This window comes from Neolamprologus brichardi, chromosome 10, assembly GCF_056152115.1.
Source record: "Neolamprologus brichardi isolate AB-2024 chromosome 10, ASM5615211v1, whole genome shotgun sequence".
In the NCBI taxonomy this organism is placed as follows: Eukaryota; Metazoa; Chordata; class Actinopteri; order Cichliformes; family Cichlidae; genus Neolamprologus; species Neolamprologus brichardi.
Window position 1 is genome coordinate 13382171 of NC_142113.1, and position 23267 is coordinate 13405437.

At 41.4% G+C, this 23267-nt stretch overlaps 1 protein-coding gene across 1 annotated transcript; it reads left to right on the forward strand.

Annotated features, from left to right (window-relative positions):
• The first annotated feature begins 2574 nt into the window (after window positions 1-2574).
• On the forward strand, window positions 2575-23035 carry ubash3ba (ubiquitin associated and SH3 domain containing Ba). Its single transcript, XM_006802206.3, has 14 exons — window positions 2575-3440; window positions 16130-16183; window positions 16433-16619; window positions 17942-18140; window positions 18832-19001; window positions 19131-19339; window positions 19431-19575; window positions 19764-19884; window positions 19982-20104; window positions 20253-20345; window positions 20649-20793; window positions 20893-20999; window positions 21270-21379; window positions 21488-23035. Exons 1-14 carry the CDS (start codon window positions 3313-3315, stop codon window positions 21623-21625), a joined length of 1929 nt encoding a protein of 642 aa, XP_006802269.1. The 5' UTR covers window positions 2575-3312; the 3' UTR covers window positions 21626-23035.
• Window positions 23036-23267: the final 232 nt, after the last annotated feature.

A 23267-nucleotide genomic window follows, 5' to 3' on the forward strand; every position in this document is an offset into this window, starting at 1 on the left:
GTGTAGCGTATGTCAAAACAGAACAACATTAGTGTGATCTGCTGGACGCGATCTTCATCGCAGCAAATTCTCATAATGACTTCAGTTTATTTTAGAGGGTATGTGTCTGCGTCTGTGCGCCTTTGGCAACTAAAGTCATGAACTGCTACATTCCTTGTGATGTTTATGAAGCAATGCTGTTGATGAGAGTGCGCGTGTGTGTAAAATATGCCTTTCCTGCTTAGTAAAAAGGCTTCCACTTATTTGGCATAGAGCCTGTTTAGGAAGGGTGAGACTTAATGCTGAGAGTGCACAACTCTGAAGCAGTATTAGCAGTAAGCTAGCACACCCACCAATTTCACCATGATTCACACTGGAAAAACTTAATATCCCTTTTATTCCAACAAGGGGCAGACTGTTAGGTCCCAACCAGTTTATTTATTTTTGGCCAGAATGCTCTGAAGGCTTCAAGATTAGGTGTACAGCCAGTACTGAACCAGTTTCCTGTTACTGGAAAAGGGGTAAAAGTTTACTTTGTGAATAGGATTCATGGAGAAGGTTGTATGAAGTCAATACCTTGGATCTACTTGCTTCTGACACATTCAATTTTCACGCAACATATCTTAATGAAATGCTGTATACCTCTGGACGCTAACATTTAGATAGTGGTGTGATGAGATCCGAGTATATATTGATGGCATTCGATATTTAAGTGGATGTTGTTTTGTCCTTTTTGTATAAGTGTATAATTTTTCTGTGTGCTTATTTATAATAAACTCTTTTAAAATAGGTCTACATTTGTCTCGGAAGGGTAATATTTAGCTTTTGTGTCATCTACAGCCTGACTGCTTGACTAAACAACCCTCACTGACCCTATAAATACTGCTCTTTTTATAAAAGTTAGTTGTACTTGCAAATACATGCTGATCCAATAAAGTTAAAGCACATGTACATCAATTCCTTATAAGCCTATTGCCGCATGTTAGATTTTTTTTTGTCTGCCATGTACAGACTAAAATGACAGTGGAACAGCACTTTTATTTTTGAAACTGGGGAAAGTTCATTATACCCTTCTCAAAAAATAAATAAAGGAACACTTTATATCATATATGTGTGGGTAAAAATCATGCTGGATTTCTATTTCAATATAGATTGGGTAATGTGTTAGGAACGAAAGGATCAACCTACAGAGGGCTGAATTCAAAGATACTCTTAAAATTAAAAGTACATTTTACTAAAATTTCACTGTAGCAACTTAGAATTGTACTTAGGAGTTAGACTGGACAGTCTAAGGTGCAACCTGGTGGCATTAAATAGACAGAAACGTAATGTCCCAGAGGAGTTCAGCTGGATTTAGATCAGGCGAACATGGGACCTGTCAACGTATTAATTCTTTCATCCTCCAGCAACTGCCTGCATACTCTCACCACATAAGGCCCAGCATTGTTGTGGACTCGGGAGGAACCCAGGAACAACTGAACCAACGTAGGGTCTGACAGTGGGTCCACAGATTTTAACCCAATACTTACTGGTAATCAGGGTGCCGTTGCCTAACCTGTAGCGGCCTTTGCTTCCATCCATGGACATGCCTCTCAAGACCATCACTGACCTACCACAAAACCGGTCGTGCTGAGCGATGGTGCAGGCAGCATAGCATTTTTCACAGCTTGTCCAGACCCTTTCATGTCTGTCACCTCTTCCCATGTGTGAAAGGCATAAGTGTTGTACTTTCAATTTCTGGTATTCTATGGCAAATGCCAATCAGGCTCCAAGGGGCTCAGCAGTGAGCACAGGGCCACCTAGAGGACATAGGACTAACTAAGAACCCTCTCTGTTACTTCCCTGACCACATACAGTAGGTTTAACTGATTTAATCCAACACTTTGATTAAAACGTTTTCCTTTTGGTTTTTGAGTAGTGTCCATCCACCAAGCAACAATCCAAAGCAAATGCTGCCCGTCAGCTTTGAGTACGGAGCGAGGAATCCAGGTCATCGTAAAACATTTTTGTTATAATTCTTAAGTTTTAACTTTTGTTTCAATTTATAACTATTGGGATGTATTGAAAAATATACCTACTGCTAAGTATGTGCGATGGACACGATGGGCAGTGGACTGAATAAGAAGTAAACATTTTTGTCCATTGAGCTGTATGAGACATGTCACCCTTCATTTTCAATACATGGCCACACGTGCACAAATATATAATCATAGTCATGCAGACGAGTTTAAAAATTAATGCTTCGTTTCAAACACGATGGGGTACTAATTATTATCATGATTATCTATTTTTATTGCAGTTCTTTGCTCTATTTTCTCCTTTAACAGTGTACCTCACACACAGCTGAAACGCTACAGCTGTCAATATGAAGGAAAATAAAGCTACCATTAAAAAAAGTTGTGCTATTGTCGACACAGATACATTTTAAAATGACAAAAATCATTCACTTAACTGCAGGAGGAATTCACAGATCACCGCGATCCGTAAGAGTTAGAAGTACCTCTATTTCACGTAGTAATGTAGGGCAAATTGAGCGGGTTACTGTGGCAACTGATGGTGCTCGGATCCCCTTTGCCGTGCACTGCGCATGCGGAGTAGTGTCGACACCGACTTTCGCAGACAGGAAGTGTGACCAACTTTTTCCACCATCCAGCCCTACCTCGGCTCTTTACATCACCCTTTCTCAAGTAATCTCATTACTTTCATCGCACACGTATGTAAGCAGAGGAGTGTGCTTTACTTTTAGTTTCACCCTGGTTCCGTTTATAACAGCTTTCCTGTCCTCTCACAAACAAGCGTATGCCCCTTTAACTGAGAGAGAGGGGCCGCGCAGTCAGACCTGCGACCGTTTACAGGCTGAGCCTTCCCCTCACTCCGGGATTCATTCATAAATAAGACATCGTTTCGGCGAGGAAAGGCTGACTTTCTCACTCGAGCGCACCGGATGCGAACAGCGAGCGGGAGTCAGACACTTTCGCCTCCGCGCTCGGCGAATGTGGATCGGGGGCACGGCTGACAGCGCAGAAGTGACTTTCCATGGCTGAGCCCCCTGCTGTTGAGTTCATGTGCGAGCCCGTCAGGAGGCAGCTTGACAAGCTAAGTGCGTTTAGACCAAGTCTCACCATGCTCGCTTCCCCGCACTGTTTCGTGATTTCTACGCGCTTCCTCTTCAGCCGGGGCAGCCTGCTTTAAATAGCTCGCCTCTTCCTTTCTTCTTCTGGTTTACTCTCTACACCCATCGGTCTATCTATATCTATACACATCTATTACTTCCAACAAATGACAGTACATCGGAGGAGGGGTGGACCTGACGTACCGATGGAGCAGTGAGTTATGGCAGCTAAAGAGGAACTGTATGCCAAAGTGACCCCGCGGAGACAGCGCCAGAACCGGCCGAACACCATCAAACATGGGTCCACTCTGGACGTACTGCTGTCCATGGGCTTCCCCAAGACCAGGGCGTGAGTATACGCAGCTTCACACACTGCTCACACCATTAAACACTGTAGAGCTGACCATCAGCAGCCTGTCAAAGTTTTCCTTTATCTGCCTTTCGGCGTCAACATCAGCAGCTGATCAGCAGCATCTCTGCAGCTGGAAGGAGAGACAGCTGCTCAGCTGTGCGTGTTTGTTAATACATATTATCGCCCGTGGGGTCTTCTCAGATGACTCCCTTAAAGAAAAATGCTACAGCAGCTTTACACAGTAGGATTTCGGCTTATCTATTGTGCCATGCATTACTTTTTTTCTCTTTTCTTTCTGCGGTGCTGCAGAAAGTATTTAGTCCAACAATATGAACGCAAGCTACTCAATTTCAGCTAAAAAAAGACAGCAACAATGACTTAAGCTCAAGTGTTGCCTCACCAGCAAACCCAAGTACCTCAGTGCTGCTGTGCACGCACCTGTCCGTGTGTTGTTTGGTCTTCTTCCCACTGCTAAGGTAATAAAAAAATGACAGGAGATGTTCAGTGCTGTCTGAGGCAGTCTTTTTTTTTTTTGCTTTTGTTTTTTTTTCAATGAGAAGCTGACCCCCTGGGCCTCTCCTGGATGTGCCTCTCAATACTTCTTTTCATTCATCTCTGAGCAAAGAAGTTGCCAGGAAACAAGCAGTACTGGCTTGTGATTGTAGTCTGTGGATTATGTAATTATACTGGAAAACGACAATGTGTGGTCTGCTTACTACTATTGCACCCCCGCCCTCCCCCCCTCAAAAAACAATCATATAAATAACACATTTTCTGATAAAAAAATGAGGGTTAATCAACAGAAGGATGCGTTTATTGAAACCAGGAAAGAAGAGAAGTTTAAAAAATGGATGCGCAGCTTTGTTAGTGAGTAAAGTTATGAACATTTCTGTCACTGAGCCTTTTATTTCACTCGAGCCTGTGGGCAAAGGAGCGTTTTATCAAACATGATGTGGTTTGTGTAACCCGACATACTGAAGAGGTGTCAAATTTTAAGTTCTGCACAGAGCTCGCTTTTTACATCTCAGCCTCCTCTCGCTGCGCAAACTCCACATAATCACATAATCTGCAATCATAGTGTCTCTCATTGCTCGCTCTGCCATTGACTCCCACATTACATATATTTCAGCAGCCTCATCTTCTCACACAAAAGCCTTTCTGTATGTTCAGCCTCTCCCCAGGTATCAAAAGAAAGCTGAAATTACTGCCACGGCAGACAAAAGTGAATTACCCGAGAGCGCCGCGATTAACGTCGAGCTCTGATGCTTGTTTTGCCGTCTGGATCGTACAGATAGAAAACTGTCTGACCATTTAGAACAAGGAGTCAGAATTTAGCAGTGACAGTTGTCAGAGTTTTGCAAGTAGGCCGAAAGTGTTGAACAAGTCTTTCGCTTTTGTTTAAGATGCAGCGTCTCCAAAATTAAGCCTTTTTATCGTCTGCAAAACTGGCTGAGGTCATCCCGGCTTTGATCGCTCCAGGCTGAAGCTCTCACTCGTTCTGCACAAAGAACCGATGCAGACAGAGCAACCTGTTTGCCAGGGCTCGCTTCTATTATTGATGACAGACTGATACACTTTGATTTGATTGAGGCTATTACATTCATAATGGAGCAGGATTATTAGGAGCCACTGGCTTCAAGGCTGTCTGGCCTCTCTGGCCTATTTATCATATTAGAAAACAAACATAAAAGGTGTTTTGTGCACACTCCCCCTAGAAAGCCTCATGTTGTGTGAGGCTCCTTTGTTACTTATATGACTAGTGATACCAAAATATAACATGACATTGTTATATTTTTGGAGCCTAATTACATGTGTGACTGCTTGCGGTTCTTTATCCCATTTTATTTTTAGGGAATCAAATAAGCACAGGTTTCACTAACCATTTTCTGGTCTTGAAATAACTGCACACAAAGCTAATTGTTTTTTTCTCTAAGTGGAACATTAAAGACGTAAAAGATGAGGCGATAATGTCGCTCTGTATCTGATCGATGTGTAAACAGGCAACTGCTTTCGGACACGCTTGTCACGTCTGCTTTATCAAGCGATAATGCAATACGTCCCAGTGTTGTCTCTGTACCACAGACAGCTTTGCAGTAACCCTCTCTAAATGAAATACTCGTGTCAGAAATGGAGAAATCCACGATTAAGACATTTGGGGGCTGTAGTTCGATTCACTTAAAAGTTATCTGTGTTCTGCAGATGTGTTTCAAACGGTCCGAATCTACTCTGACGACCACGCCAGACACGTTGCTGTAAAATATCAAAAATAAACATCTGCTTATTAGGTTTTGTTGTCAGCTTCTCTCCCAGTTGGTATTGTGAGAGGGAGAGGTACTAATAGGAAAATCAGTTATCAGTCATGGCTCGAGCGAACAGCAGCTTCATTGTGCTGGAGTTCTTTTTTTTTTCAGGGAGTAGGGAGCATGAATCATGTACAAACACGCATACACGAACACGGAGAATTGGGCTTTCTGTTTTAATTGGGCAGCGAAGGGTCTGCTGAGTCATCCAGGAACTGACTTGTGTAATCAGATAGGACATGGACGGACAGTGGTCTCTCTTTCTCTGCGATAATGGTGTCAGATGGTTGGAAGACGGTTTGGAAACTGAGCCTTAAAACACAGACTTGCCATAATAAAAGACCGAGGACATGATATAGAGTTAAGCTCATTTTATTTGGATACTTGACCAAATAGTTGGTATTTTAGCTTTAGATTAAGCTCATAATTAAGTAGAGTTCTATGACTATGGGTAGTTTTTCTTTTCTAGAAAATAAAAATGGCAAATATAATTTTATTTTAAATAAAATCTATGCCATAGTGAGCAACGTAAAGGGGCTGGACCTCTACTGAAGACAACCGGTGTATGATCACAGCATCTTTTCTATGGTAAAGAAAAGTGCTGAAACTCTCCATTATGTAGGCTCATTATTATCTAATCCCTCTGTAAAGAGAAGACTTCAAGAGAGAAAAACGTAGAGATTTCAAGGCGCAAAACACTCATCAGCCTCAAGAACAGAAAGGCCATTACAGAGCCGAAAATGGCCAAGCCGATCACTTGACTGACTTGGCCAGTCGAGCATGCATTCCACATACTGAATGCAAAAATGAAGGCAGAAGTACAAATAAACAACAGCTACACACAGCTGCAGCAAAGGCCTGCAAAGCATGACAAAGATAGAATCTTTGGTGAGGTCCACAGACTCCAGACATCGTGCAAAGGATCCTCAACAAGATCTTAAACGGAGTCTTTTTACATTATAGTGTGGGGGGAGGAAGTGCGTGTAAAAATAGCTGTAAATGCAATATCTTTGTTTACCACGTCAACACCTTAAGGGTAAACAAATTCTGCACATGAAACAGAAATTTGTGTCCAAAAATATGGAGCGACTGTGAGTATCGGACTAGAACTACCGTTTTGTTTTTGAAGCTACACCGAGCCATCTTCTGGACTTTTGGTGATCTTTTGTTGTGATGTTATATCCAAGCTTCTGGCCACTTCCAGATATGGTCTGTATAATGACAGATATTTTGTAAACAATATGTTCTGTGAAATTCCTTGATAAAGCATTTGCTTGCATTACTGCCACCGTAGTTAAATATGAACTTTTGCCATGAGTTTATATCCCCAGTATTCTCCGGCCTGCTATACCTTATCAGTAAGGCAGTTGCTCTGTCTTCTTTCCTCTGTCCTGACTTGGATCCTGACTTTTCTCCTCTGACCTCCAATTATCAATAAGTGTGTAACGTCAGAGCAGTGTATTACCTGAGGCTAAATTTGACATAACTACGGTATCGGCTGACTGTAGGTACCTGTGCTGATGGCAGATTTAGGCGCAGTTTTACAGCTCGTGAGAAAGTCAAGAGAGGAATTAAGCTCTTGATTTAAACAAATGATGAACTATGTTAGGAGAAACTACGAGAATCAGACAGCGTGTCTGCGGCTTCTTCATGTCAGCCATGCATGAAGCACAGACCTGCCTTGAAGCAGCTGTAAGAAAAAAAAAAGTGACTGAAATAGAAACAAATTAGGATATGAGCCAGCATACTGATTCGTTAAAATGCCTTACCTCAGTGTTTATCGTGGCAGTTTGGAGCAACTGAAGCGTGAAGCTGATGACCACAATGCACCAGAACAAGAACTGCAGGAACAAAGAGAAAAGCAGGGAATTAAAAGAGTAAATAAAATATTTAGACACCCTTTTGCTCTCTTTTACTTTCATGCTAACAGGATGTAGACAAACTAGAAGTGGTGAAGGCTTTTGTAATGCATTATGCAGCATGACCATTTCTCAGTCAGAAGGTCTGCGCTTCATCCCAAAAGTCACATAAACTCTCGTGCATCCAGGATTGTCACACAAAATCCAAAATCTGAAATAAAAATATATGTTATGGGGTAATCAGGTGATCAGGTGATTGGGTTTTAATAAGTGCTCAGTCTGTAGCGTATTAGAAAATATAACATCATAACTAAACACAAGTTCTAAGAAAATTGCTGCTTTTGAAAGGCTGGATCCGTCTAATATCTGGCAGTTTAGCATAATAAATGCCATAAATGTGCCCTTCATTTGTTTATTTGGCCCAAATCTGGTGTTGATTGTGAAATAGGATGCAGCCCTTCCGAGCTCCAGTATAAACCCTGACAAATGCTGACCAAAAGCCTCTGTTTTGTATTCCTTAACACGTGCAATTATCTTCAGGCACTGCCATGCCTGTTGGTTTCCGACAGTGTGTCTAAAGTGAAGAGGGCGATGGCACTGCGGTTGCTGCGCTCTAACGTATCTATGCTCAGATAGCATAATATGTGGTAAATTTGTCGTTTCTGTCTTTGTTTCTGTTCTTTCTGTCTGTAAAGGCTTTTGTTTGTTTAAGAGGAAGTCGGTGTGGGACAATGTTCCTGTACAAGCGCATCGGTTTCATAACTCCCGCCTCAACCGTAGCAGCTACATGCATTAACTTTACTCCCGTGTAACACGCACCAAAGGCATCAATGAGGAACCGTTTAAGTTTAACTGAGGAAATCTTACAGCAGTCACTCAGTGTAGCTCACGAGTACATCAGACATGTTAGTGGCTGCTTGCAGTAACAAACTCTGAGCTTGCATTGCAGACGGCCAAGAGGAAGTCGCCCATTTCCGGAAGTGGCTTGTGACCTTTAGAGTGTGCTCGTTTGAGGGTTGAAGGGTGGCTGACGCAGGGGATTCGCACGTCTCTTCTGCATTGTAAAAGCCTTTTATACCTCTTGAGTTGCTGTACTTTTTTTCTCAGTAGACAAATGCAAAGCTTTAGGAAATGTAAACAGTTAAAAACTCTATTTAGATTAAGCTTTTATTTGTTAACCTGTCGACAGGCCAATTTTAATCTGACCTTTGAGACCTGGAAACAAAATTTTCAGGTGTAATTTAACCAGAAAAAACCCCCAAACTAGAATAAAGATCCTGATTTCAGTTTTCAGAAAGCATCCATGTGCGTGTCAACTGCAACTCTTGAACATTTGCTGTTTTGCTTTGCTTTGTATGACACATCCGCGGACTTTTGATGAATGCTGTGCTATGCGTCACAATTTTGGCACCGAGCCTCACATATTCTTAGTGAAACATTTGCCCTGTGCACTCATTTCACTGACGTCATGGGGCACTAAAAATAGCATGGTAAAACAGCACACTTTGTTTTAGTTGTTTTAGAAGCATTTCTAATCAATTGCTCAAACGGCAAAGCTCGGCGAACACAGCGAGCGACTAAACGTTAACTTTAGTAACACAAACGGCTCACAGTTCATTAACTGGTGTCAATCTCTGACTTTCTCCGTCTGATCTTGTGGATTTGATGTGTCGATTGTGTGGAAATAATGAAGAGTAGAGGCCCATGTCACGGGCCGTACACTGCTTGCTTTGTTAGAGGGGTGATACTGAAATGTTGCTTTGATAGCTCTAAAGAAAGCTCTGAATGTACAACACCAAGAGATCAAAGTATATATAGTTATGTATTCTCTAAATTTCTTTCTTAATTTTTTTCAGTTTTGAGTTTTTGTTTTAATTCAGTTTAGTTTCACTTAGTTTCCTTATTGCACTTTTAGTTTTTATTATTTGATTTAATTATTTCAAAGACACCCTGAAAAAAAAAAAGTGAGGTTAGGCGGGTTAGGGGCGACCGTGGTTCAGGGGGTTGGGAAGCTCATCTTGTAACCGGAAGGTTGCCGGTTCAATCACCAGCTCTCTCTGTCTTGGTCATTGTGTCCTTGGGCAAGACCCTTCACCTGCTGCCTACTGGTGTTGGCCAGAGGGGCCGATGGCACGATATGGCAGCCTCCCTTCTGTCAGTCTGCCCCAGGGCAGCTGTAGCTACAACTGTAGCTTGCCTCCACCAGTGTGTGAATGTGAGAGTGAATGAATAGTGGAATTGTAAAGCGCTTTGAAGGTCTCCAAAAGCGCTATATAAATGCAATCTATTATTATTATTATTTTGCTGAAATGTAATTGCTGCAATTCAAAACCTAATGGCTGCCATGGTGCCGTTGCCTAGCCTGTAGAGGTCTGTGGCCCACCACCAAACCAGTCATGTGATGTTAGAGGCAGAATAATTTTCTACATGGCTTTTCCAGATCCTGTACATGTGCTCAGGGTGAACCTGCTCTCATCTTTGAAAAGCACAGGGTGCAAGTGCACCTGACAATCCTGGCATTTCATGACAAATGCCAGTTGGAGGCCACGGTGCTGGGCAGTGAGGACAGGGCCCACTAGAGGACACTGAGCCCTCGGGCCACCCTCATGAAGTCTGTTTCTGATTGTATGGTCAGATACATTCACACTAGTGGTTCCTAGCAGATTGCTGCGGTCACCTCTAGTTTGCAAACGGAAACACTGCAAACACTCACAAGCTGAGATGCCGTAAAACTAAAGAAAGTGTCATTAAAACTTGAAATATCATTTATCATATATAACATGGCTTCTACACAGTATATTATGTTGAGAACCAGTTAGCTACCAATATATCATTATGTCATGTTATGTCATCATGTTGCCTAACAACCGCCTAGCAATGGCTTAAAATATCTATTGGTTGCAGTTATGCACCTACAGCACCTTATAAAAGCATCATATTGTTTTCATTTCAAGCCATTTCAACAGAACAAACAGGCCAAACAACACTGACGCACGGGCATCTACTAGTAGATTAAACAGACAAGATAAAACAAATTAGCTGTAGAGGTGTTAGCAGGCAAATGTCTAAACATTAGTGTGCTTACAACTTTGCGCTGTTTCCACTTTTTGTGCAAAGCAAATTGACCTCAAAGATGTGGCTAGTTTAATAGTGGGATTTTCAAACTTTTCAGGGGCAGAGATGGATCTCTTGAAAATTTTGCAAGGACCTTTTTATAATCCTACCACAGATAGCTGGCTTAGTGTCACTAAGTCAGTAAGCATAAACAGCTACCTGACTTGTGGACCAAAATTGAGAATTAAGTGCTTTAATGCACAGACATCAGAGCTGCAGCAGTCTTCTCATCTAACTCTAAGGAAACAAAATGCCATAAAGCATCTCTTTCAACATATACAATAAACCTACATAATGGAAATGTTAAGTCGGTAAGCGTTATTGAACGCATCAGCCTTGTTGTGTATAAGGATACTTGTAGGCAATGTATCGTGAACTATAATGATGAATCAGCTGTTCCGGCCTCATGTCTGGTGTGGGCTTACCACCCATTTGCATAGTCTGCTAGATTGGCCGAAGGGGAGCCCCTTTCCTCTCCTGATGGGGGTTTTCCTCAGGCTGCAGTCTGGTTTTAGCAGCATCAGTTCTCTCAGCCCTGTGGCTGTAATAAGTGGCAAAAAATGTGTGGCTTGTAAACAGGAAATGTTCATTTGCCTATTGAGTGAAGTCAGGAGGGGCCCCTGGGAACATTTAACACATTTGTGTGTGTCCTAAGATGTGTTGATATGCTTCTTTTTTTAACTTCTGTTCTTCATTTGTGGTTTGCTGCTTCTTTGGAAATTTATGTAGCTAACCTGCATGGAAAAATATCCAGTTCAGCTGTAATAAACAGTCCGCTGTATGTTTACACGTGTGAAAAACCAGAAACACTGCTGTTTTAACATGCAACACAACACTTTATCTGACGTGGGCTTAAATGTGGAAACAGGAACTAAACACAGTTGCCATGTGTGGCTGCCATGAAAAGCTGTTTTCTGTATTGCGTGCAGCCGTGGTGCATGTGCAAATTAAGTTAAAGCTCCATTCAATAATAGTCACTTTCTCTTATACTTCCGCGTGACGGAAACCGTTACTAATCCAGAGTGCGTTCACTAACAAATATATATACTGGAACGACATGGAAAAACCATTTGAAACATGGAATTAATTCATGGTAAAAGAAAACGCATCAACCGCTATAGCCAAAAGGTCTTTGCCTTTTTTGGCATTTAACATTTTTAGTAAGTGAAGGCTGCAATAACTGGTTCAACTATTTTGTTTTCTGTATTTATGGGAGTGTTGTCTTTATTTATCATTCTACTCTAAAGTGGTTAAGGTGTGCGCATTTTTTGACGTCACACTGTGCGCCACGTTATTGTTTCAGTGAAATGAATTTCTACAATACTATTACTGTTAATTGTACTCTCTGCAGTGTTTAAAAGCTTACATATACACACACAGTTACTGTCCCTCCACACTCGGTTCTGCTTCTATGCCCCTGCTTTGTTTACTTTTTCCCACCGAGGCCTCTAGACTTCTGATTGGCCAACATTTCTGCACGGTTAGGACTATATCGCCACCTGTTGCTTTGGCATGTTCCTAGCAGCGTTTTCCTTCATTTCTGCCTTTACGTGTGGACGGGATTATTTTTTTTAAAACGAAAACGGAAAATCTCCGTTTTCAAAAATACCTGTGTACGTGTGGACGTAGCCTAAGATGTACAGCTCTATTATCACTTCCAACATAAATGAAGACAGAAAACTAAACAGCAGTGACGTTTGTAGTGTTACTGAAGTTTGGCTAGCTGGTATATAACGATGTGCTATGTGACCGCTAGCGACACAGCTATGTTAGCATAATATAAACAAGCTAACTTTTTTTCCACTCGATAAAAGTTAACGTGAGTGTTCTCGGTGGTCAGGAACAAATGTAATTGCATGGCAGGATGCTGTAAAAGGACCAAACTTCAGCCAGGAGAACAACACAAAAGTCATATTAAACACAGACTACTTTAGGCCCGGAAGTAGGATTCGTCATGTCATCACTTAACGACCAGATAACTGTATGACTGTCTCAGTCTCTCACATTGTTGTGGAGGATGTTTGACCCACTCTTCTTTCCAGCGTCGCTTTAGTTCAGCTGACTCTATAACATTTTGCCATACAGACGACTTTGTGGTCGACTCAACGGCTGCGAGGTGCTAAGGTCCTTTTACTGAAAAACAAGCCGAAATCATCACACCTCCACCACTGTGCTTGACGAACAGTATGAGGTGTTTGTCCTCATTAGAAAACCTTCGAAATGTACTCTCTTTTTACCAAGACTGCATCCAAATATCTACACTGATATGATCTACATGGGTTGTGTGACGCCTAGTTCTTGTTATCAGTCATAACCACTCTGTAAAGTAGGCACTCGTCTGAGGTTGGATTATGAAATGCAAGCAGGCGTAGGTAGGTAGGAATTTGCGGTGGCGAAAGTATACATGACACCTTTAAGCATGTCTGTTGGTGTACTACGACTTCCTTGTGGTCCCGCATGTCAGTCAAAATCAGACCATGAAAGTAAGGCTTTAAAAAAGTTAAAGATATTTCTGAAAACGGCCTCACCACAGCTTGGAAATGACTGCAAGAAATACCAAGAACAACGCATACTGAAGTCAGCTCATTTCTTTTTCAAAAACTATTAGAAATGTGGGAAAGTTTAATAAAGAAGGCACCGAATTTGAAAGTGGGGATTTGAAAAAAGTATTGCTACATTTATAATTTAGTATAAGGATATTTCATTTTCAAAATGTGTAGCAGTTGATTATAATATTCCAATATGAGCTTTAAAAATTGTGGAAAGATTACCTTCTTTATTAAAATTCTGGTGAAGGAATACATCACATGCATGTGATTTCTTGCTTAATCAGTATCTTAATATAAAGATATTCTTTTCTAAGGGAACTTTGCATGGAAGAGCTCATCGTGAGAACATTACACTTACAAGTTTTAACAAGTTCCACCAGAGGAGTCACACTAGAGTTTTGAGTGTGAACACTCTGGCCACCAGTATAACGATTCCAAAGTGAGCCATCAAGCTCAATCATGAAGAAAAATGGTAGCAAAAAAAAAAAAACACAGCACAAACCACAGTGAAACATGCTGCAACGAAGCAAGCCTGGTGGTATTTAGCACGGCTTCCTCACAGGAAGAGGCTCCTCTGTTTCTCCAGGCATGAAAAAACCTGCTCGGTTACTGTTACCTACTTCAGTCGAGGACACTCTCACAAAAGACATTCGGAAATCTCAAGAATTTTATTTATGGATTTAATAATGGAGGAAAAATTGACAAGTTTCAGACAGACATATTTCTGAATCGGCTGTTAGCTGAAACGTATGATTTGATCGAACGCGTCAGCATCGTTTGCTTTTGATGTTTTTACTTTGAAGTGTCGCCAGAGTCGGTAACGATGTCCTTTTCACGTGGACTGCTCCATAAAAAGCTGAAGCTTAAACTCCAATCTTGTGCGTTACATTTTCAAAATACACACATACAAAAAAAATCTTTTGTTTAAAACATTGCCCTTTTTTAAAAATCTGTGCCACACAGATGAATAAAACATGGCAACACCATCCTGCTTGATGTTGTGTTATTGTTTATGCATGGATTCTTCTCCTTTGAAAAGCTTTAAAAAAAAAAAAGGCAGATTAAATTCAAGTGCCATTGCATCAGTTTGCTCTGTGACTCCGCACTAAGAGCATTACTATTATTTAATATCGCAAGGGTTCACTCTCATAAAATACCAAGGAGATAAGAAGCAAGAATCCAATGTTCCAGCCTGGATTGGATTTTGTGACGTCTCAGTCACATCTGCATGTAATCCCATCATGCCTTCTGAGAGAAAATCCCCTTCTTTTCCTCCTCCACACAAAACCAGGTGGAATCTTTTGAAAAGGACAACTGACTCTCTTTCTTAAACCTCCTCCTTACAGTGGTGGTGTAGTGCTGAAATAGTATAAATAATAGATTAACCATAGAATAACCAAAATTTTTGACTCTCACTGTAGCTGATATATAACTCAAGTCTTTATGTAGATCTGTGTGAGCCATCTGTTAGGATCCTGTAAGGCTTGACGCTGTCAGCGTGCACGCTGTGCTCTTTCAGTGCGCGCTGCCCCAGGGTTGGGGGATTTCGCCGTATCTAGGACCCTCTCACTGGGACAAATTTAAAAATAGCTCATTGAGTTCGAACATCAGGGCGGCACAATGAACTCTGTCCGCATCACGCTATAAATTCAGTCAAATGGTGACCATACAATGATGCAGAATACGACCCCTTGTTCAGTTTTATGGCTCATTAGAACTACCATTAAGAGTACCAACAAGCAAAGCTCTCTTATGTGAGAATAGAGATATCATTTAGAAAAATGTGACATTATTTTGAAGGTTTTGCTTTTAGGGTTATCTGTTGCAATGAATGAGAGCTAAACAGACTCAGAGTTCTGCTTTATTTTCAAGCACCCTACAGAGCTCAAAGGAGATGGAGTTGGGTGGCTTGTAGCTGAGCTTTAAAGCTTAAATGCTACAAAGCAACGTGCAGTTACTTAACATGAATTCCCTGTTGTTTAAAAATGAAACTGTCGACTTCCTTTCTTTACTCGTTTATCAGGAATCCAGCTCTTACAGGCTGTAATACCAAGCATAAGATATATTCGACAAAACAGCAAAGTTTGTGCTACAGTGCACCAAAGATTTGCAGCGCGTGTGTGCTCTGAACCTTCTAAATTACCGTCTCTTGCAGATATAATCTGTGTTAGTCCTCTAAGAGCTGAAGAAACCTCCTTGTATCAGCAAATCCCTTCAGAGGCAGCCTGCAATAACAGAGCTTTTATAAAAAGATGCTAATTAGATTTTGAACACTCGAGAGTAATCATTCAATCAGCTCTCTGTTTCAGGAAAAAAGAGAAAGAAATTAGAGTATAAAATGACACAGATAAATCTTGTGGTAGGAACCGTTCATTTTATATCATTTTAGAACCAAAGGCGTTATTTTATCTGTCTTTTATAGCAGATCTCAGTATCGTGACGCGGGTTTTGTTGGCCTACATTTTTAAGCAATGAGACGAGTGATTTGAATGTGTCGTTACCGTACTCGAGTGTGCTCGGCTTCAAGTTCGACCTCAGTTAACACTAACACAGGGAGATGCATCTCCCTGTAGGTGGCCACACCTAACTGATTGTAGAACCAGACTGTCCTAATGCATTCTTAGTTCTTAGCAAAGAAGCTAGCTGCTTCAAGTCAGTGTTTCATAAACCTCTGGTATGAATAATGAAAGAATCATTGTGTGCCTGCTGTCTTTTTACTGGTCTCTCTGGATGTTTGTTCTTTGTTCACGGTCACACGGAGACGCAGCAGTCTCTTCCTAATAAATACAGTCCGGAAGAGAAAGTATTGATTTGTGTGGCTGTTCTTTGATCTCCCCCTCTTGCTTTCTCTTCCTGTTTTGCAGCCTAAAAGCTCTGGTTTCGACAGGAGGGAAGAACGTCCAGGCGGCTTGTGACTGGTGAGAGCAACACATGCGCACACTCATATTTACTCTCCCTGTTGTTATTGCTTAACAGGAAATCAAATGGATATTCTTGACATGGCAAAAATATACTGACCTAATGTAACATTTTATTGACACGTCAGATTGCATTTACAACCATCGCTGCCCTCTGCTGGACATTAGCTGCTCCTTCCTTTTTATCTTCCATTATCACAGCATTTTTTTTCTCCCTCTTTCCACTTGACGTGATCTTGGTCACACCAGGCTCTTTTCCCATGTCGATGACCCCTTCCTGGATGATCCTCTACCCAGAGAGTATGTGTTATATCTGCGACCAAGTGGGCCACTGCTCCAGCAGCTCACGCACTTCTGGAAGCAGTCCCGCCTGTCTTGTGGCAAGAACAAGGCACACAACATCTTTCCCCACATTACCCTCTGCCAGTTCTTCATGGTCAGTCTCAACTTCCTGTGTGTGTGTGTGTGTGTGTGTGTGTGTGTGGTGTGTGTATTTAAATTATTTGTGCTCACCCAGAGGAAGTTGTTTTCAGTTTCTGCACATGTACTGTAAACATTTAATATATGCTGTCACATTTCCGTGTGAAGCTTGCTGCAGAGAACGCAGTGAACGGTTTAGAACTGAAAGAAGTGCTTGCAAATACAACATGTTAGATTTGAGTTTGCTGGATTGGTTAACATCCTGTAACCTCTTTGTGGTCTTCAAATTTAAAATCTGTCCCTCAGTTGTTAGCTAACTTATGACCCAAGTTCCTCTTTGTTAAAGCATTATGTCTATGTGTAGAATTTCAGCCCAATTTCTCCCAGTTCAAAGCCTTGCATGCATAGACGTGCATTGTGAGACAGGATTTGAAAGTGGTGAGTGTCACAGATGTCAAGGTGCGGAGCTGAGCAACTGAAAACTCTACTGTAAACATCATGGTAGTCAAAGGGACTGTGAGAAGAAGACCTTTGGGGCCAGTCAGGAGAAAGTCAGAGTTGCAAGCAAAGCAGATTTCCTGGAGGTGTCACAAGTGGGAGAGTGGTGTTAGGTTTGGTAGACAGGTAGAGCTGGATGTCATCAGGATAACAGTAGAAGCTTATATTAAAAAGTTGATTAAACTTACAGAAAATATATTCAGTGGAAATAAATAAGTAATGAATAGAAAAGGACCCAGAACAGATCCCTGGGGAGCACTGGCAATAACTGGAAATGGGTGGGATTTTACATGAGTGTGACCGAGAGCCAAGAGATGGGATTTAAACTAGTTTAAGGGCGTGTCTGCGATTCCAATACAGGCTAGTCTGTCTAGAAGGATGTTATGGATATATAGTCAAATGCTGCACACAGATCAAAGTGGATGGGAATGGTTGATAGACCGGAGTCAGCTGCCAGACTGTAATTGTTCACAAAGGTTATTGCCAGACAAGAGAGCATAAACTTGAGAAACAGCTATTTTCACAAGGACTAAAAGAGTAAATTGATATAGAACAAAAATGACTGATAATATTGGAATCTGAAGCAGGTTTTGTTTAAATACAGGAGTTATCACTGTTGATCTGAGAGATCAGGGAACGACATCTGTGACAGGCCTTCTTTGTTCTTCTAGTTGCCAAAGTTTTCTATTGATAGTCCTGTGTAATGAAAAAGGATCTAAACCAATGTTTGCACTAAACTCTATATTTGCCCATGTACAGATTGTTTTTGAGATCACTAGCAATGACAGAGTGTTCAGTATATCACTGAGTTTCCTGTGTTGTTATCTCCTTTACACTCAGTGTACTGATGCGAAGGTGGAGGCTCTGTCCGATGCTCTCCAGACCACCATGGCCAAGTGGAAAGGTCGCATACCTATGCCCCTCCCCCTGGAGCTCTACGTCTCCTCAACCTTCATCGGTCTCTTCGTGGAGGAACAGATGGCAGAAGTTCTGAAGAGTTTTGCTGCTGACTTTGCCAGTGAAGCTGCATCAAAAGCAGGTTCAAGTCCTCTTTTTCCCTTTGGTTAAGAGGTTATACATGAACGCTGTCTTGCAGACGCAGTGTTGGATGCTAATGCTCCCAGGCTCTCTGCAGCAATGATTTGGTTCAAAGGAGTAGACAGACATTTGCATGCCTAATTGCTTTCTGACTAAGAGTTTTATGAAAGGATCAATACAATTCTCTCTTGCTTATCCCGTGTATTAGAATTATTTGGGCAGAACTGCTTAATGTATTATTATTTGCGGCTTGGTTCGCTAGTTGATACCATATCCTGGAAGTTCCTTTGCCTGGTTAAGAGAGTCCATCATGTAGCCATTGACGAAAAACTACAACCATGGAACTGTATCATGGTACAGAGCCAGGCTAGCTAATAGTAACATGAAAGATAGGCTGTATGCTATCGTCAAGGTTAAAGGTCAGAAGTGGTACTAGTATTTTCTATATTTTCAACTGGTGCATCCCAAGAAACCCTTAACTTTTGCATGGAAAAGGCACATATTAGAGTTAGGCTTAATATGGTTGGGCTGAATTGGGGGTACTTGTAGGCTTTGGAAAGATGCTGAAGGCCAGGATCCAGGTTTTCCCATAAAAATATACCACTGTGACACGATCTGTAGTGTTAATTACTTTACCTTATTATTGTGGATGACTGGTGTGTATATGCTGTTCTTTTTTATCCTTAATCCAGATGTTCATGTTGAGCCCCATAAGAAACAGCTTCATGTCACGTTGGCTTACCACTTTCAAGCCAGTAGCCTTCCGGCTTTGGAGAAGCTGGCCAAAAATGTTGACGTGTCTGCAGGGTGTGACTGGCTGGCCGTGCTCTTCTCCAGGGATATTCGGTTTGCTAATCACGAGGTACACTCTCATTTAGTACCATCTCTTCACAAGCATGTTTCCGCTCCTCAGTTGTAGCTCTGGCACTTGAAATCTGCCATCTTAATGGCTCTTAATCATCCCCCCCCCCCCCCCCCCCCCCCCCCGCAGACACTGCAAGTCATGTACCCGTACATGCCTCAGAACGATGACGAGCTGGAGCTGTTGCAAGGAGACTTTATTTTCATGTCTCCGATGGAGCAGAGCACTGCTAGCGAAGGCTGGGTGTATGGCAGTTCACTGAGTACGGGGCTGTCCGGCCTCCTGCCTGAGAACTACGTCAACCGTGCCGATGAGTCTGATACATGGGTCGTCCATGGGTAAGGAAGGGAAACAGGGTTACTGTGCCCTTTTTAAAACTCTATTAACAATTTAAGTCAACTGTGTTTTGTTTTTTGTTTCATTCTCTAGGTCTTACTCCTTTCTAAACTGTGCCTCTCCATCGAACTCTAGCAGCACTGTTGGTGGGCTATTTTTTGATGGACAGCAAAATGACAGTTTACTTGACAGTCTTGTGGATCCTCCCAGCCTTCCAGGCCTCTGTCTTCCTATGCAGGTACAGCCCATGTTAAAGTAAAAAAAACCCAAAACATAAAAAACATCACAAACCTCACTGTTGTCCTGTAACAATCCCAGTAAAGAGTTTGTTAATGACAATAATTACTGCGTGGGCTCCTAGCAGAGGCTCCAGATTAGTGCATGTTGTCTTTAATGACTCACAGTTTCAAACAATTCTAATCGTAGGTGTCAAGACCAGCTAGTCAGCCCTCCCTGTCCAAGATGAGGCTGTTTGTGTGTCGCCATGGAGAGAGGATGGATGTGGTGTTTGGCAAACACTGGGTCACTCAGTGCTTTGACTCCAAAGGTAAGGGTTTAATAGGGGGGTGACCATGTTTTTTACACATCAGTATGGCATTAAATACGTTTAACTTGTTATATTTTATTTTATTTGTGTTGTGCAGGCAGATACATTCGCTCCAATCTCAACATGCCAACCAGTCTCCCAGCTCGAAGTGGTGGGCACCGGGACTTTGATAAGGATTGCCCAATTACTGTCTTTGGCGCCACACAGGCCCGTCTTGTTGGTTGGTATATTTTACTTTTATATCATTTACCAGTGTAAAGCTATCTGAGATTCTGAAGAATTGAGCTTTTTAAGACTGAATTTTTTTATTTCCCATACTACATGACATTCTTGCCTGTGGAATCACGCTGTATTTTGTCCTATCTCAGGGGAAGCCCTGTTAGAAAGCCATACAACAATAGACTTTGTTTACTGCTCTCCTTCTCTTCGATGCATTCAGACTACTCAGCACATTCTTCAAGGTAGGACCTCATCTTCACAGACGTCAGTGTACTGACACCAGCACCTACTCAGCTTCTTTCTACTGTGTGATATTTTCAATGTTAGCTTTGAGTCATAAATCTTTAGTTCAGGTCTTATCACAGCGAGGCTTTTCTAGGTCCATTTTATAAAGTGTAACGGGACCTTCGTAGTATTTAGACACATCAATATGTCTGCTTTAAAAAGGCAAATCCTTTTTAAAGGTTACCTCGTTTGCACATATTTATACATTTCCTTTATATTTTACTCCAAAAAGAGTAAGTCTCAGTTCAACTCTCTGCCAGGTCTCCAGCAGGACGGAAAGACAAAAATCCGCGTGGAGCCAGGATTGTTTGAATGGACCAAGTGGGTTTCAGGTACATGTTTACCTTCCTGGATCCCTCCAGCTGAGCTGGCTGCTGCTAACCTGAGTGTGGACACAACATATAGGTACACAGCAACACTAACACTAACACTATGGAGGTTGTGCTGTTTTCTCTGATCCTACAATCTACTTCACCCCTAGTATCTATTTTGTTTTTCTCCTAGACCTCATATTCCCATAAGTAAATTGACAGTTTCAGAGTCCTATGACACCTACATCAGCAGGAGCTTCCAGGTGACCCGAGAGATCCTGACTGAGTGCAAAAACTTGGGTAAAGTATAATAATTAACATGTATCCAGGATTTTTAAGTAATTGCTTAGTAAGCATTAAATGTTGCCAACATTCACAGGTTAAAACAGCCACTTTATGTAGATAAAACTGTAGTTTTCAGTGTTGTACTTTTAAACTTCTTAGCTAGACTTTTTAGCTCGTAAAACAGGCGTATCCAAGAAACTAAACATCATCAATGGCTTAGTTTGGGACAGAAAGCTTATGGTATCTGAGGAATGCGACTCTATGTTCTCTACCTCTTTCACACAGGAAACACGGTCCTGTTTGTGGCCCATGCTTCCTCCCTGGAGGCCTGCACTCGCCAGATACAAGGCCTCAACCCCCAAAACTCCAAGGACTTTGTCCAAGTTGTCCGAAAGGTCAGTGTAGCGTTTCAGTTTCAGCGCTTCTTTGATTTCCTTTGTAACCTCTCCCTTTCCCAATGCTTTTTTTGGACAACATGCACATCTGTGTCTTCTTTTGTACAGATTCCTTACTTGGGGTTTTGCAGTTGCGAAGAAATGGGAGAGACTGGGGTGTGGCAGCTGGTCGACCCACCAATTCTGCCTCTGACACACGGGCCCAATCACAGTTTCAACTGGAGGGAAATGCTAATGCAAGATTGAAGGACATGCTTTTTGGCTCTCTTATCTTGAACTGCTGAACAAAAAGTGGCTTCCATCAAAAGACATCATGCAAAAAAACAAAAGAAAAAACAAAAAAGAAGCGCATAAATGAAGGCAAATGTATTCAAACACACTGCTCAGGAACGGGAATGTACAGTTTGTGTGGAGATTACAGAAAAATGTGTTACAGTTTGGGCGGGACTTTGCTGCATTATCCTCAGCGATATACTTGTTAACCCAAAATGTAGAGGTGCTGCGAGGAATGTAGATGGCTGTTTGATTTGTTGATGGTTGCCGATGAATCAGGTTTTATGTCACGAGAGGGTGCCTCATTAAACTGTGTCTTCGGGCCCCTCTTTGGCAGAGAGGGGAGTGGGTGACGACTTTGTGTTCTGCTGCCTTCTCACACACTGTGACCAGAATTAGTTGAGAAAGACTTGTGTATCAGAAAAACTATATTGCCGTGGGTCAAAAATAACTATTTAACTTGTAGCTGTGACCCTCTGGTGAAAAACACAAAAAGCACAAAAGAAATGTTGACAATCAGACAGGGCAGAACTGATCTTCATCGTTTTTTGGTGCTCAGGTGGGTAGCTTGTCATAGGTTTGATTCCTGTAAAATGTCATATCATTTTCTTCTGTGTTGACATTTACATGCCCACATGACTCATTTAATCTTGCTGTAAGCCATGGCCTATGGGATTTGTCTGGAGACCACCAAGTCAATATGACCAAGAAAATTTATATGATAATATACAGATTGTTGCTGTGTTGTTGTTTTTTATCGACTGAACCTTCTGCTTGCTTTCTCTGACCACGACAGTACTTTTTCGACAACGTGATGAATTTTACTTTTTCTGGATTACATAAGATACCAGTTATTTGCTGCATGAATCTGAAAATCCACAGATACTCTAAAAATTAATAAAACAAGGTTGTGGAGCTACGAAGGCCAGCATATATCAGCCCTCCATGTCTTCTGTAAAGACCTTACCCCCTCTTCTCGTGGAGCAAGAAAATGAGCATAAGTGGACACTGCAGTGCAGTAGAGCAGTGCTGCCAATATCCCCTTACCGTAAACTGTCTGCACAAATGCATATCAAATAAGTTCAGTTGCTTTAAGGTTTATTCTGTACCAGTTTCAACATCTGATTTGTTTTTCAAAACAGTAATGAATACAGGGACATCAAACTCATTTTACACTTTGATATTAAATCTCTGAGCACAGGTTTAATGCATTTGTATTTTATGTTATGTATGTATTGTGCTTTTGCACCACTATATTTTGGATACAATGTACTCAACACCATTTATTTGAAGGCTTTAGGTTTTTCTTGTGTTGCAGATAAATTGCATTTTATTAGAGCAAGCTATTCAGCAACATATAAGTAATTAAAATTATTGAAGAGACATACACATGAATGTATAATTATGATAATATGTATAATAATAATAATATGTATGAGTCTGAAAATTGCAATTCTACATAATTAGTACAGGTACTATTTGAGGTAATACCTGTACTATATATGTACTTCAGGTATTTTAATGTTTGATTATACAAACTGAGTACTGTTAGGCTACCAAGTAAGGTTGTAATTTTTACTAAAGTAAAAAGTCTGAATGCTTTTTTCCACTGCAA

Excerpts from the sequence above, each read along its gene's own strand:
- ubash3ba (XM_006802206.3), top strand. The coding sequence starts at position 3,313 with ATGGCAGCTAAAGAGGAACTGTATGCCAAAGTGACCCCGCGGAGACAG. Across the intron at positions 19,885-19,981 it reads TCAGTGCTTTGACTCCAAAG|GCAGATACATTCGCTCCAAT; the intron begins GTAAGGGTTTAA and ends TGTGTTGTGCAG. Across the intron at positions 20,794-20,892 it reads AGTGTGGACACAACATATAG|ACCTCATATTCCCATAAGTA; the intron begins GTACACAGCAAC and ends TTTTTCTCCTAG.